Raw genomic sequence first — 12875 nt, forward strand, 5'->3', positions numbered from 1 at the left:
TAGTAAATAAACCTGTGTCCAAAATTAAGTGGCTTCTAGACTTCGTTCTCCTTCCAGTTCTCTCTCTCTTTTCTGTTTGGAGTGTTGTTTTATAGTGTTGAGCGACTTGGTGTGTGTGTTGAATGCTGCTGTTTGCTGTTTTTAAAGGACGTCTAGCCCTCCCTTGGGGTTACTGCAGCAGGAGTTCATACCTGTTCTTCAGGCCAGCATACAGACTGCGGACAGGTACCCAGTCAACCTGCTCATGGTGTGCTGTTTGTCCCCATGTAATGCCCATGGTTATTCGCTCTTTGTTGTTTAGTTATCTCTTCATTTATTTTTACTGCTCTGCATTCTGTGGCAAGGCATCTTTTTATTGTAATGTGGTGAACATTTTTTTCTTTTTTGTTTTTTCATAAAATGTAAGTGTCTGGTGTTTTCAAATCATCATTTTTATATAAGCTGGGATAATGTAGGGGGCGGTTGGGAGAATAATTTGGCTCCAATTTTTATACTAGGTGAGCTTAAATTCCAGTGACTCATTTTTATGTTATTGATGAAGTATATAAAAAGCTTTGCTTATTTTTTTTTTCAGAAAAAAAGTCTTGCTTTTTATCTTGATGTAACTTTTTTCTTAAACACTCTGTCTTGTGAAGCAGTGTGATCATCTCATCTCATCCACTCAAAAACATTTGGTTATGTGATCATCTTACACATATAGTTAAATATCACTTATAGCAGATCTGCTAGCCTGCATTATAACTAGTGCAGGTAGTAAGCTGCAGTATATTTTTTCTGCATTCTAAATCCATAGGCAAACTGTTAAGATGACGACGCTGGGGCCTCAATTTACAGAAGACATAGAGTCTGTTGATAGAATATAAGCACCTGTAAGAGTTCATTATTGCATAATAAAGTACAGATGCACTTATTTTACAGCATGTATTTAGTTTTGCATCATATATATTGTTTTTCAAAATGCTGTTAAAATATTTGAGAAAAGTTTTCACATTTAGAGTGAAACCTCATTGAAACTAGAATTTAAAAACTACATCTACTTTTCAAAATACAGAATATAAACTTACTGAAAACACTTCACATGAAAAACATAGTGTGAATGAACTTCCTTTTCAGAGGGGACTACACCCATCTCCATCCCTCACCACACTAATTAAATATGCTAACTCTAAGATTATACTAGTGTGACGTAAATGGAGTAACTCTTCACTTTTCTGTAAAAGTTTCCACGATTTAGGCATTCATTGAGATGGTGATTCTGCATTCTGATTTTAAGTGACTTTCTATAAAGTGGTATTGCAATGTCAAAGTTTATCCAGAGATGTGTCTAATATGCACACTCACATACACATGCATATAAAATGTGTGCGCATGCATGTATATATGGGTATTATACATTTTATATATGGGTGTGTATATGTGTAGGCATTTTATACATGTATGTATATATATTACATATATGCATGTATATATGTGTGTATGTGTGTATATATAATTATACAATGATCCCCCATTAATATTTAAAAACGTGCACGCTGATTGGTCAGCGTGCATGTTGTAAATCAGAGTTATAGTAATAGAAAAAGGTCCGGTCGCCCAGACTTTTTTCATTACTATAACTCTTTTTTTACAGCAATGGAGAACGCAAGATCTCCGTTGCTTCACACTGTCTCGCTATGTTAAATGAGTTTAACATAGCGAGACAGCTTTAAAAAAAGTAACTGGGGAGATTACCTACAAACAGAAGAAGGCAAAATGAGGCAAACTTACTCAGACAGCTATGTCTGGAGGTAGGCACACAATTAAATGTGGTTTTGCTGCCATGAATGCAGCATCCAGAAGTGCTTTAGGACTGTAAGTAGGAGGCATGCTTGGCTGAGGATGCAGTCCTTGTCAGAGGCTGTAAAGGGGCAGCTCCTCAATATACCACTAGGCAATGCAGTTACTGTTTGGACTCCCCTCTCAAGAGATCTTTAGAACGTTAAAGAAAAAGAGTGAGACTGTCAAAAACAGTTAAATGTCACTCTTCCATACTAAGGTATGATAATTATTTCTCCAAAAAAAAAAAAAAAGATGCAAAGGTGAATATAAGACCTTTCAAGTACATGGATGACAAGGTAATCAGAAAATGGAACCTTGGAGTCCTCAGTGGTAGGAAACTGACAGCAGCAGTGACTGTCCAACACTTCTGCCCTACCTCAGTCTTTGGATCCCTTTTTTTTTTCTAGATTTCCCCAGTCCAAGACTGGGGACGTCTGGTTTATCCAGAAAATTGGAAAGAAATTGCACAGGACGAGTGGCTGCTGCAAATAGCATCACAAAGCTACAGGCTGCAGTTATTGTCTGTCCCAAAGCCAGAGACATCTAGTATACCTTTACTTGGCGATACTGTTGCATCAGGCAGTAGTAGAAAGAAGACCAAGGTGAGCGGAATGCACAAGGTTTTCCTAAAGGCTGGTCATACTTCCAATAAAAGGAGTTAACTTGGAGGCCATTAATGAGTCTGTCAAACGTAAGCAAGTTCTTGAAAGCTCCGCAATTCGAGATGCTGACCTTAAAGGTTCTCTTGCTCCTCTGTTTCCTCAAATCTTGATAGTGAACTTGAATCTAGAGGATACCAGTCTGCAAAATTCCCATGCAAGGGAACCAGAGGCATTTCCTCAGATTCAAAGTGTGTATATTGGGGGGGGGGGTCACACTACAAATTTACTTCCTTGCCCTTTGGTTTATCTGCTGCACCCATGGTATTCTGTAAATGCATGACTCCAGTAATAGCCCACTACAGGACCAAGTACATACACTTGTATCCTTATCCGGATGATTACCTAATTCACGCCCATTCACAGAGATCATCAACTTACACTCTGAATTGCCTTCGTAATGTAGTATTCTGTTTCATTATCCTCAGAGATGGTGGTCTGCTTGTGGTTCAAGTGGACTAAAATAAGCAGAAGGTCTTCATTCTCCACGACAAAGCAGATTCCCTGGCCCAACTTCTTCAGGACATGCCCCAGAAGAACTGTTTCTGCAAGGGAGTTCAGGAAGACCCAAGATTAGATATATACAGTTGTCCGCATGGCATCTGTGATGAGGTTGTACTTGAGGAAATTTCAGTGGCACCTCAGGTTTGCTTGGCACCAGCACACACTATTCCTGAAGGAGTCTGTTCTTTTTCTCCTTTACTTAATGTAATGTTGCGATGGGAATCCTTGGGTCTCATTCAGCATGGATTTTCCATTTACAAGGCCACCTAATACCCAGACGATAACTATGCTTTCCTTAGACATGGCCTGGGCAGTGCACTTAGCTATTCTGAGAGACCAAGGCATTTGGAATAACTAGAAAAACAGGCATATCAGCATCAAGAAGATGCCAACAATCCTGGCTCTTCAGGCTTTCAAGCCAATTTGGAGACCATGGATTCTTAGCCCTAACAGCTAATGCTAAGATGCCAATGTGATGTTGTAAATAAGTGCTGGTGGTGGGAATACTTTTTTTTTTTTTTTTTTTTTTTTTTTTTTGGCAAGCTGGCTATGCAAGAATTGGAGATTGTCCTGAAGTCATGCATGACCCTCAAGGCTTCATAAACTGCATCTCAACAAATGCCCTGACAGATTAATTAAGTAAGACCCACAAAAATGGATGTAGGTAGGATGTACCACAATTACTTTTTTGTTTCTTCAAGTAACATAGGTTCTACTTTAGAGAACATTGCAGGGAGATGTCGGCAGTTATGCCAGCTCCTTCATCTTGGTAGGTATTTTTCTATGTTTTTATCCTGTTATCATCTTTCTCCCCATAGTGATTCAGAAGATGAAGGCGGAGAGTGCAAAATGCCTATAATGGTCCCTTTTTAGCCAAGGCAGCATTTATTCTCCCTACTGATGTAGAGGGCAGTGAAGAAATGGTACCCCTTTTCAGCATGCTCACCCCTCGTTGCCAGCTTGGGGGTCTTTGGTACATCTGGACCTGCTGACTCGCATGCTGACTGCATAGATGATTTTATTCTGCCACCGTTTAGGCATTTGTTTTCAGAGAACTTGCTAAAAATCATAATTGAGGCTAGGAGGCCAGTACTAGGAGTGCCTGTATAGCTAAATCTCTCTGGTGCCTCTGGAGGAAACAAGTTCCCCACCACAGTAACAGTGTTCTTGGTTCTACAATATCTGTCAGAACATTTTGCAGCAGGATTAGCTTATTCTTAGGTGGAGGCACAGTTCTGTCCAGTCTCAGCCTTTCTACTGATGACTCCTATTGACTTAGTTCTACCAGTTAAATATTTTTCTCAAAGGGACTGTCCATCTGTGGCCTTTTAAGACCACAGTGGCTTCAACATGGACTTTGAACATAGTGCTAGAGAAACTAAACAAGTTTTCCATTGAACCTTGGGCTTCTACTGCTCTCCAGCACCCAGTATTAAAGATATCCATTTTACTGACTGTAACATTAGTCAGAGGAATTTGTGAGTTTCAAGCCCTCGTGTAAAAAGCCTTTCTTTGGAGCGCCATAGGGACAGAATTAGTTTACCTACAAACTCTTTTTATGTCTAATTTTGTTACTGAATTGTCTTTGAAACAGACTATCTAGTTGCCAGTCTTTATTCATGATCTCTAGAATCAGGGGAAAAGGATTTAGCATTCCTTAGATGGTGACAGACAATTGAGATATTACTTGTATAGAAACAAAGACCTGAGGAAGGCTGAGCAACTTTTTCATTTGCCACTAAGGAGGGGAGTCAAGTCTTTAACAGAACATCACTAAATGGATATATAACTATATTAACTTCTTCCATGGAAACATGCTGAAAGGGCATGTCAGGACACACTGTACTCATGGGCACTGCAGATGTTACTGCTTTCGTTAGAGGAGTAGATACCCAGGCCTTTCTGGGTGCAGCCAGTGGTCCTCTGTGTGCACCTTTTCTGACTTTTAGAGATTGGAGATCCTACCTAAGGGCAGGTCAGGTTTCCTTAGTGCTGTTCTACAGGTCTGCTGCTCCTAGAAAATAACCAACCTTCCTGTATATTTCACAAGCTTGAGGGATCTTCCAGTGGTTATGAGTGCAACAGTGTTCCGTGTCATGAGCATACTATAGTTCGGTAGGGGACTTTAGCACAATAGCAGGTTTTCAAGCAGGATTCCTGTTGCAGTAGTGTTCCCTACCTCGATCACCATGTTAATAAACACTAACAGCAAAGGGTTGAAGTGGATACCAGTTCACCATCCTCCCCACACCCTCCACCCCAGCTGCTTTGCTCATTTCTGCTGGTCATTGTTTCTCTGGGGAACCCAAATTCTATCTAGAGTGTGACATTCAGGATCTCTTCATGGGTCAGCCTAAGGGCTTCATGGGTGGATAAACAAGAACTGAAGAGCAACAAAGAACTAAAGATAGTATGAGCTGACTTCTCTTTATACTAGGAGGAGGAGCTAGTCTGGCTTAGGGAAAGGGTGCTAAACTCTGGAAATCAAATCAGAAGTTGAACCTTGCCTTACAACTGAGATCCCCAAAGGTATTATGCAGACTTTCTTACACAATTGTACTTTACTGCACTGTCCACGATCTTCCATGGGCAGTCTCATCACCACCCAGTAGACTGGCATGTTACATTAGACTAATGTATATTTCAGTGTAAATGTTTTTTTGCAGACAAGTTGCACTGCTGCATCTCTCCCATATGGGGACATTTTATATCTCAAAATATAATAGCCTTCAAGCATACACCAACTCTGAGCAAAGGGGAAAAATGTTTTTCCCTTTCTTCCAAGTTAGTACAATCCGAAGGGTAATATATAGAGAGATCTGGGTTGTTAGTACAGACCACCACATTGGGAAAGTAGGAGGACAGCCCATTGTAAGGGCAGAGCGGATCCAAGGGGTACAGTTCTCTCTGAAGAGACGCATTGAAAGTACATTTCGGCTTGTATGTCAACATTCAGCTGGGGTGGGGCAGTGTGATTGATTTATTTGGCTTTGACAGGTTCATCACTGATCAGCTCTAGTGCTATCACTACCTTTCTGATATGGTAATTATGTGTGACGGTCTATGCTGTCTTCTTTCTTTGTCAGTAGTATTGCAGTCAATTAAGACAACTTTTCTAGGCATATAAGTTTCCCCCACCCAGGCTATACCTCCTGTTTGCATCGTTATAATCGAATGCAATTTCCATTCATACACCCCTGTTTCTTAAAGATGCCCTTATGTCTTTCCGCTGCAGTCTCAGTCCCACCATTTTTTCACCTGCTGTGCTGGTATAGTACATTAAGATTCTACCACGTATTTGGCTGTATATTTCTTACAGTGGTTGCTTGAGCATATTTTTCTCCCCAAAAAAGGCTCCTGGACATTATTTGTCTTTTTGGTAGTCTCCACATTTTTGCCAAGTCTTTTACCCCTCCTCTTTCTCAGAATTACACACATGTAGGTCATTAAGTCAGTTTTCTTAGCTTTCTGCTACAGAAGCTGCACAGTTTCTTACCTGTACAATACACAAGGCCTTTCATTGATATAGTTTCCAGTTCTAACTAGTGAAAACTCTCTCTCTTTGTTTAAATTCAATCATTAAGTAGACATGTATGTCCTGGAAGCTAACCTGCCTTGATGGGAGTGCTTGATCACCTTTGAGATATTTATTTTGACTTCCTAGGTCTTCCTCCAGCTAGGCCTTAGCCAATAGTAATCATTCTTTAGTTTTCTATACTTTTAGTATGTTTACAATATCTTTGGCTGCTAGTTTGGTTTTCTAACAATATTTGCTGATCTTTCTAGATCTTACTTTTGGGAAGTCACTCGAACAGTAGTGTGAGTTTCCACACACATGTGAAACAGAGTCTGGCAAGATTTCTTCAGCTGTCATCACCCCCTTGCAAATCGTTGTAGGTCTTGCCTTGATTTAAGTGTTAGTGAGCCTTGCATAAAACTCCTATTGGCAGGTGCAGTCTTCAGTTGATTTTACTGTTCACAATTGTTGGTTGTGTGATTTCATTTTACATTCAAAAGTAGTTCATCAGTCAACTTTGGACTTAATTCTATGGCAGTAAACATACACTTTCTTCAGAAAAAAAATGTTGCTTTTTAGTAGTTGTTAATGTAGCTATTTTCAAGTTTTACTCAGTTGGCTAATGTAATAACTTCCTCGTGTAAATCCCTCCACAAGTGAATTTAAGGTAGAAAAACCACACCAGAAGGATTTCATTCTGAGTGCCTTTTTTCTTTGTGTACCCAAGTAACAGATTATTCTGAACAATGCAAGAAATGTAGTAAGGCTACTAATATAAGAAGTTTGAAAGCTTTAGAAATTTCTATAATAAAAAAAGTTGCATAAATTTAAAAGAATAAAAGGCTTAGAAAAGAAGAAATGCAAGACAGAATGTCTGTAGGAGGAATAATCAATCCACTGTGGCTAAAGTTGCTTGAAGAGCAAGTTCCTGACACAAAGCAGGTGGCCTCAGATTCGTAAAAAATGCTGAAGCCTTCTCAAGTTCTGGTTTTAGTAAACCTTTGATGGGTTTGGCTGCAGGGGCTTTGTCCATGAGGGGTGAAAGAACGCAATCAGCTATTTTAACTCTTTAAGCCTGTTTAATGAGTTGTCTAAGCACCTGGTACTTGTACCAGTCCTTTCCATGTGCCAGAATAAATCAGTTTTCTCCCATTTTTTTTTTTATTTTAAAGCTACAAAACTAAGACTTCAAGGTTAATTAAATCTTTTCTCCATTCAGGATAGTTAAAGGGTGAATATTTCATTAGAACAACTAATGTACTAATAAAATAATTTTTCTAAATGATCTGTACCAGAATCCCATGCATGGTGCTTTAGCATGTCATTTCCAGCCTCTTTCTCTGCAACTTTAGTTGGAAGTTATAGCTAACTAACCCATGGTCTGTTACTGCCTGGTGTATGAAATGATATCTGGAACTCAAATGTCTGTTATTATTTAGGGACTTCAGTTCTCAATGATTTACAAGAAAACCACAATTGTTTTCGAGAACAGACCAAAAATGTTTAGCAAAAATCTGGACATTTTGTGAAAATCTTGACAGTTGAAAAGTATGGAAGGATTGAAAGCAAGATTGGAAGCAATATTTAAAATGAGGAGGTTCTTTCTGATAAGTTGAATATGAATTGTGGAACCTGGTAGGGTTGTCTTCTTTCCTCTTTGTTTGCTTCATATTTAGAGCCATTAATAAAGAAAATAAAGGACTGAGAAATGTGAGGATATAATTGATGTGGTAATCGAGAAAAGTTGGTTTTATTTGCAGATAATATTTTGCACCTGATACATTCAGAAAAGGGCATCTCAGTGTTGTGGACCATTTTAAGACAATTTTTAAGTCTTTTTCAGGATATACAATTATTGAAGATAAAACAAAGGCTATATCCATAAATTATGTATCCAAAAACAAATTGGTTTAGCAATGCCCATATTTATGGGGACTGGATAAGAAGTATTTAGGAATATGGATTCAAAAGGCTTCTGTTATGGCAGCTAAGGATATGTGGGAAGAGAGTAAACAAAAGATAATACAAAAACTGAGAAACTTGGAAGCTCTTATTTATGAATATGGATAATAAGATACAAGCAGTGAAAATGTTTTAGTCCCTTTATTTTTATATTGAGGTCAGAAATATTTTTATTGACAAAGGGAGAATTTGTGGGCAGTTATTAAAAAAAGAATTGAAAGAATTTATCTGGGAGGGGAAGAGGACAGGAGTTAAATGAGATAAGTTGAATCTTCCAGTAGAACAAGGTGGTTTAAGATTGCGTGATTTGAAGGGATATTTTTAGAGTTACTCAATTAAGACTTTATATATATACAAAGCACAAGCAGAAGGTTATAATTCAAAGTAGAAAGGGTTGATGATGAATAAGGAGGGAAGTTCAAGAAATATGGAGAGACTGAAATTTTCGATGATCCTTAAGGAGAATAACAACCACCACCATACAGAATATTATATTCATAAAGTAGCAAAAAGTATGCTAAGAATTAAGCCAACATGAGAATGGAGAAAAGAGATATTGTCATTAGGAATGACTGCAAGTTGGGAGTACAGAAAACAGGCAAAAGTAGCTGGAATATACTGGAGAAAACTGTGAAAGGAACCAAGATATTGGGAGCAAATAACTAGAGAGGGAAAGGTAAAAGAGTGGGATGAGGCCATGAAAATGTGTTGTCTTCAGGCTAGAAATTGCCTTCCCTACCAGAGACTGATATCAGAATGTAGGGGAATTCTAAATGAAAGACCTGCTCTGGTAGAGTTTTTATTTGCATCTAGAACAGGAGTTGCTGTTAAAAAATGATAATTTGTAGATAATAGAAAATGTTGCACAATAACTACAAGATTCAGTCAGAGGAGGTTAGAAAAGACTGGGAAGAGAGACTGGATAGCACTTTACAAGGAAACAATGTGAGGGCATATGTATGGTTCCCAAGTACACAACAAAGTCCAGAAGATTTAGGATCTTTGTTTTGAAGTGTTTGCATATGTATGTTTTTGTACCAAGCAGATGCCAAAGATTTTTTCCTCAGAAAGATAGCAAGTGTTACAGTTGTGATGAGGAAGAGAGTGGTAACTGGGGACATAAGTTTTGGGAGTGTGATAAGTTGGCAGATTTTAAAAATACCCTTCAGAGTATTATTCGCTTGACTTGGGGCACAGAATCTGAATTGCCTAGAAACAGTAAGGCCTTAAGTTTAATTGTGTTGGCTGCCAAAAAAACAATATACTAGAAAATGGAAATCAAAGTCTAAACCAGCTATATTTGAAGTATTGAATGTTATAAAATAAACAAACATACTGGAAGAAGGATATTTAGAAAAGGGGAAAGAGGAACTTGCATTGAAAAAAATGGAAATTGTGGGAACAGTACATGCAGAATAAAGTTCAGGAGGAGGCTTGAGGTTTAAGGGAGAGCAGGAATTGAGCAAATTATGTAATGTTGGCCTGAAGATAGTTATAAAGAAAATAAAGATATATAATCTACGTGAAAGGAAAAATGTTAATATGGTGTATTTTCTTTTCTGTTAATGTATGTTTTCGTATATCATAAATGATAATTTAATAAAGGCATTTTAAAAAACATAATAGTAAGGAGGAGACTGGGCATATTGTGCTTCCAGGAAACAAGGTGGAAGGGCAGTACAGCAAAGCTGCTAGGCATGGTATACATGTCTACTACTCCAGAGGAGGTCAGACTAGAACTGATGTGGGACTTTTAAGGAAGAATCTTTTGAAGACGGTGGGTAATGTTATCAGAATTAGTGATAGACTCATAGCAGTCAGACTCCAGTGTAAACATATGGTAGTACTGATAATCTCAGTCTGTGCCACACAGCAGGGTTGTGATAGGAAAAAAGTGTTTTTAGGCAACAGCTGTAGGACCTGCTAGATACACCAGGGTATCATGAGTTGGTAATGATAATGGGATACCTACATGCTCCTAATGGGACAGGCAGAACAGGGTATGAAAATTGCCACGGTCCACATAGGTGGGCCAACAGGAATAAAGGAGGAGAGAACATTCTAGACTTTTTGCCGACAAATGGGTTGGCGGTAGCCAGCACATTGTTCAACAAGAGAGACCGTCCACAAGATCACATAACAGAAGTGGTCAACGTGCAACTTAGGTAGACATCCTCCTGGTAAGGAAAGGACATTGGGATAGAATTAGAGATTGGAAAGTCATCCCCCATGAAACAGTTGTCCCAAAGCATAAACCACTTTTAGCCACACGACTGTAAGCAGTGGTCAGATAAGGCTTGTAAGGTCAACAGAGATTAGACCAAAGACCTGGAAGTTGATTGCAGTGAAAGTATAAGAGTTCAAAGAAATAATTAGAGCTTAGCACCTTAAAAAGAAAAGGGAATGGGTAAAGTTGAAGAAGGGTGGCAGCATCTCCAAACAGCATGTGTGAAGTATGTAGAACAGATATGCAGCCACATGAGGTCTGGAAATGTACATAAGAAAAGTTGGTGGTGAAATTCTGAAGTCCAGGAAGTTACAGAAATAAGGGAGGAATGCAGGAGAAAGTGGAAGATAGAAATGATGGACCAGACCAAGAAGGAATACTGGTTGTCTAATAATGAAGCTAAGATAGTAGTCTCAAAAGCAAAGAACAAGACCAACAGAGGCACTCTGCCTGTTCCTGGAAAGTGACTCAGCAAATGTGACAAAGAAACTCTTATGTTGCAAGGGAAAGACGAAGGATAATCATCAGACACCGTTCATAAGCATCCATAAAGGATGGCAGCAACAACCTGCTCACTACTCCACAGAACATAAGAGGCAGATGGAAGGAGTATTTACTGCTTCTGAATAATGAAACAGTAATGAGAGGAAGGCATTTCCCAGATGACTGGAGAGTAAACATCCTAGTGCCAGTGTACAAAAATGAAGTAGGTGTTCACAACTGTGGGCAGTATAGAGATATCAAACTCGTGTCACACTGCATGAAGGTGTTGGAGAGGGTGATTGATAAATTAATACACAGAGTAGTAAAAAGTAAGAGGAAAGGTGAATAGTTCTGATTCGGGTCAGGATACAGTACAACTGACAAGGTTTGCAGAGAAATAAATAATGGAGAAGAAACTAGAGATGAGGAAAGGGTCCAGCTAGCTATTTCCAGAGTTGGCGAAAGTGTATGACAGGGTTCCAAGAAAGCTGATTTTGGGCAGTCCTGTGATGGTTTGAAGTGAAGTCCCAGAAACATTGGTAGAATTAGTGCAGTCTGTGTACAAGGGCCTAATGACACAAGTGTGAACAGCGATTGGACTCAGAGGGGTTACCAGAATGAGTGGATTTGCATCAGGGTTCATCTATGAGCTCACTGCTGTTTATACTGGTGATCGGACTACCTTAGTAGACAGGTCAGCAGTGACAGATCAACAGAGTTGCTATATGCAGGTGATGTGGCATTACAGGCAGACTTTGAACAAGAATTTCAGCAAGAGATAAGGAATGGAATGCCAAACTAATGTCACATGGGATGAAACTGAGTACAGGTAAGACAGCTGTAATGGCAACAGATCGGGGGTTATGGGAAGCAGCTGTGAACTGAGATAGAAGGGAAAATAGTGGAACAGGATAAAGCATTCATAAGTTCATAGGTGTGTACTAGGCTAATGGCCCTGGAGCCTTCACAAGCCTAGCCCAAAAAAAGTGCCCTGGCATCGTGCCACCCGATGTTAGTTCCTAGTGCCCCTATCCAGTAGAGCCGCTGGAGTGATCTCTGGAGTGAATTTCCTGTTACCCATCCACTCATCGAGATTTCTCTTGAAGAGGGCCAGGGAGGTGCTTTGCTTGACATGTATAGGAAGCCTATTCCAGAGCATGGGCAGTCTCTGGGTGATGAACCTATACCTCCAGCATGTCCTGTTGATTGTGGTAATATGATTGAGTACTCTGGAGCGTGTGGTGCAGAGGGATTGGGATTTCATTAGGTGTAGCATTTCTAGCAGGGCTTGTTCTGACATGGCTTTATAAGTCAAGCCAAGATCACCTCTAAGTAGATGATAAGAAACAGAATAACTGGAATTCCTTGAGTCTGTCCATATAGGCCATTTCTTTAAGGCCTAGGATCCTCTTCGTGAGGTACTTCTGTGGCCATTCCAGCTGTTGTAGGTGTCTAGTGAGGTACATGCCAAATTGGGCATTATACTCGATGAGTGGTCTAATGAGGGCTGAGTAGAGAGGGATGATGACCTCTTTCTTCCTGGATGCAAAACCCTTGGTTATGAGATGTGCCACGTAGAAGGACTTTCTGACCACGGTGGTGATGTGGTAGTCAGAAGAGAGGTTGCTGTCAACTTGGGTGCCCAGATGTCTTATAACACCTTCAGTGTTCATTGCGCTCCCATTGATGTGGTAATTAGTAGGAA

At 39.5% G+C, this 12875-nt stretch overlaps 1 protein-coding gene across 2 annotated transcripts in view; it reads left to right on the forward strand.

The window, feature by feature from the left end:
* The window catches only part of INTS10 (integrator complex subunit 10), a 1128594-nt gene that overhangs the window by 754654 nt on the left and 361065 nt on the right, over positions 1-12875 (forward strand). The window contains exon 17 of one of the 2 annotated variants that reach the window (XM_044059448.1): positions 148-225. The exons of the other annotated variant lie outside the window; for it this stretch is intronic. Coding sequence (XP_043915383.1) covers positions 148-225 — 78 coding nt within the window. The remainder of the gene's footprint in view (positions 1-147; positions 226-12875) is intronic. 2 annotated transcript variants of the gene reach the window in all.

This window comes from Protopterus annectens, chromosome 17.part0 (assembly GCF_019279795.1).
Source record: "Protopterus annectens isolate FY-2018-M chromosome 17.part0, PAN1.0, whole genome shotgun sequence".
Taxonomy (NCBI): Eukaryota; Metazoa; Chordata; order Ceratodontiformes; family Protopteridae; genus Protopterus; species Protopterus annectens.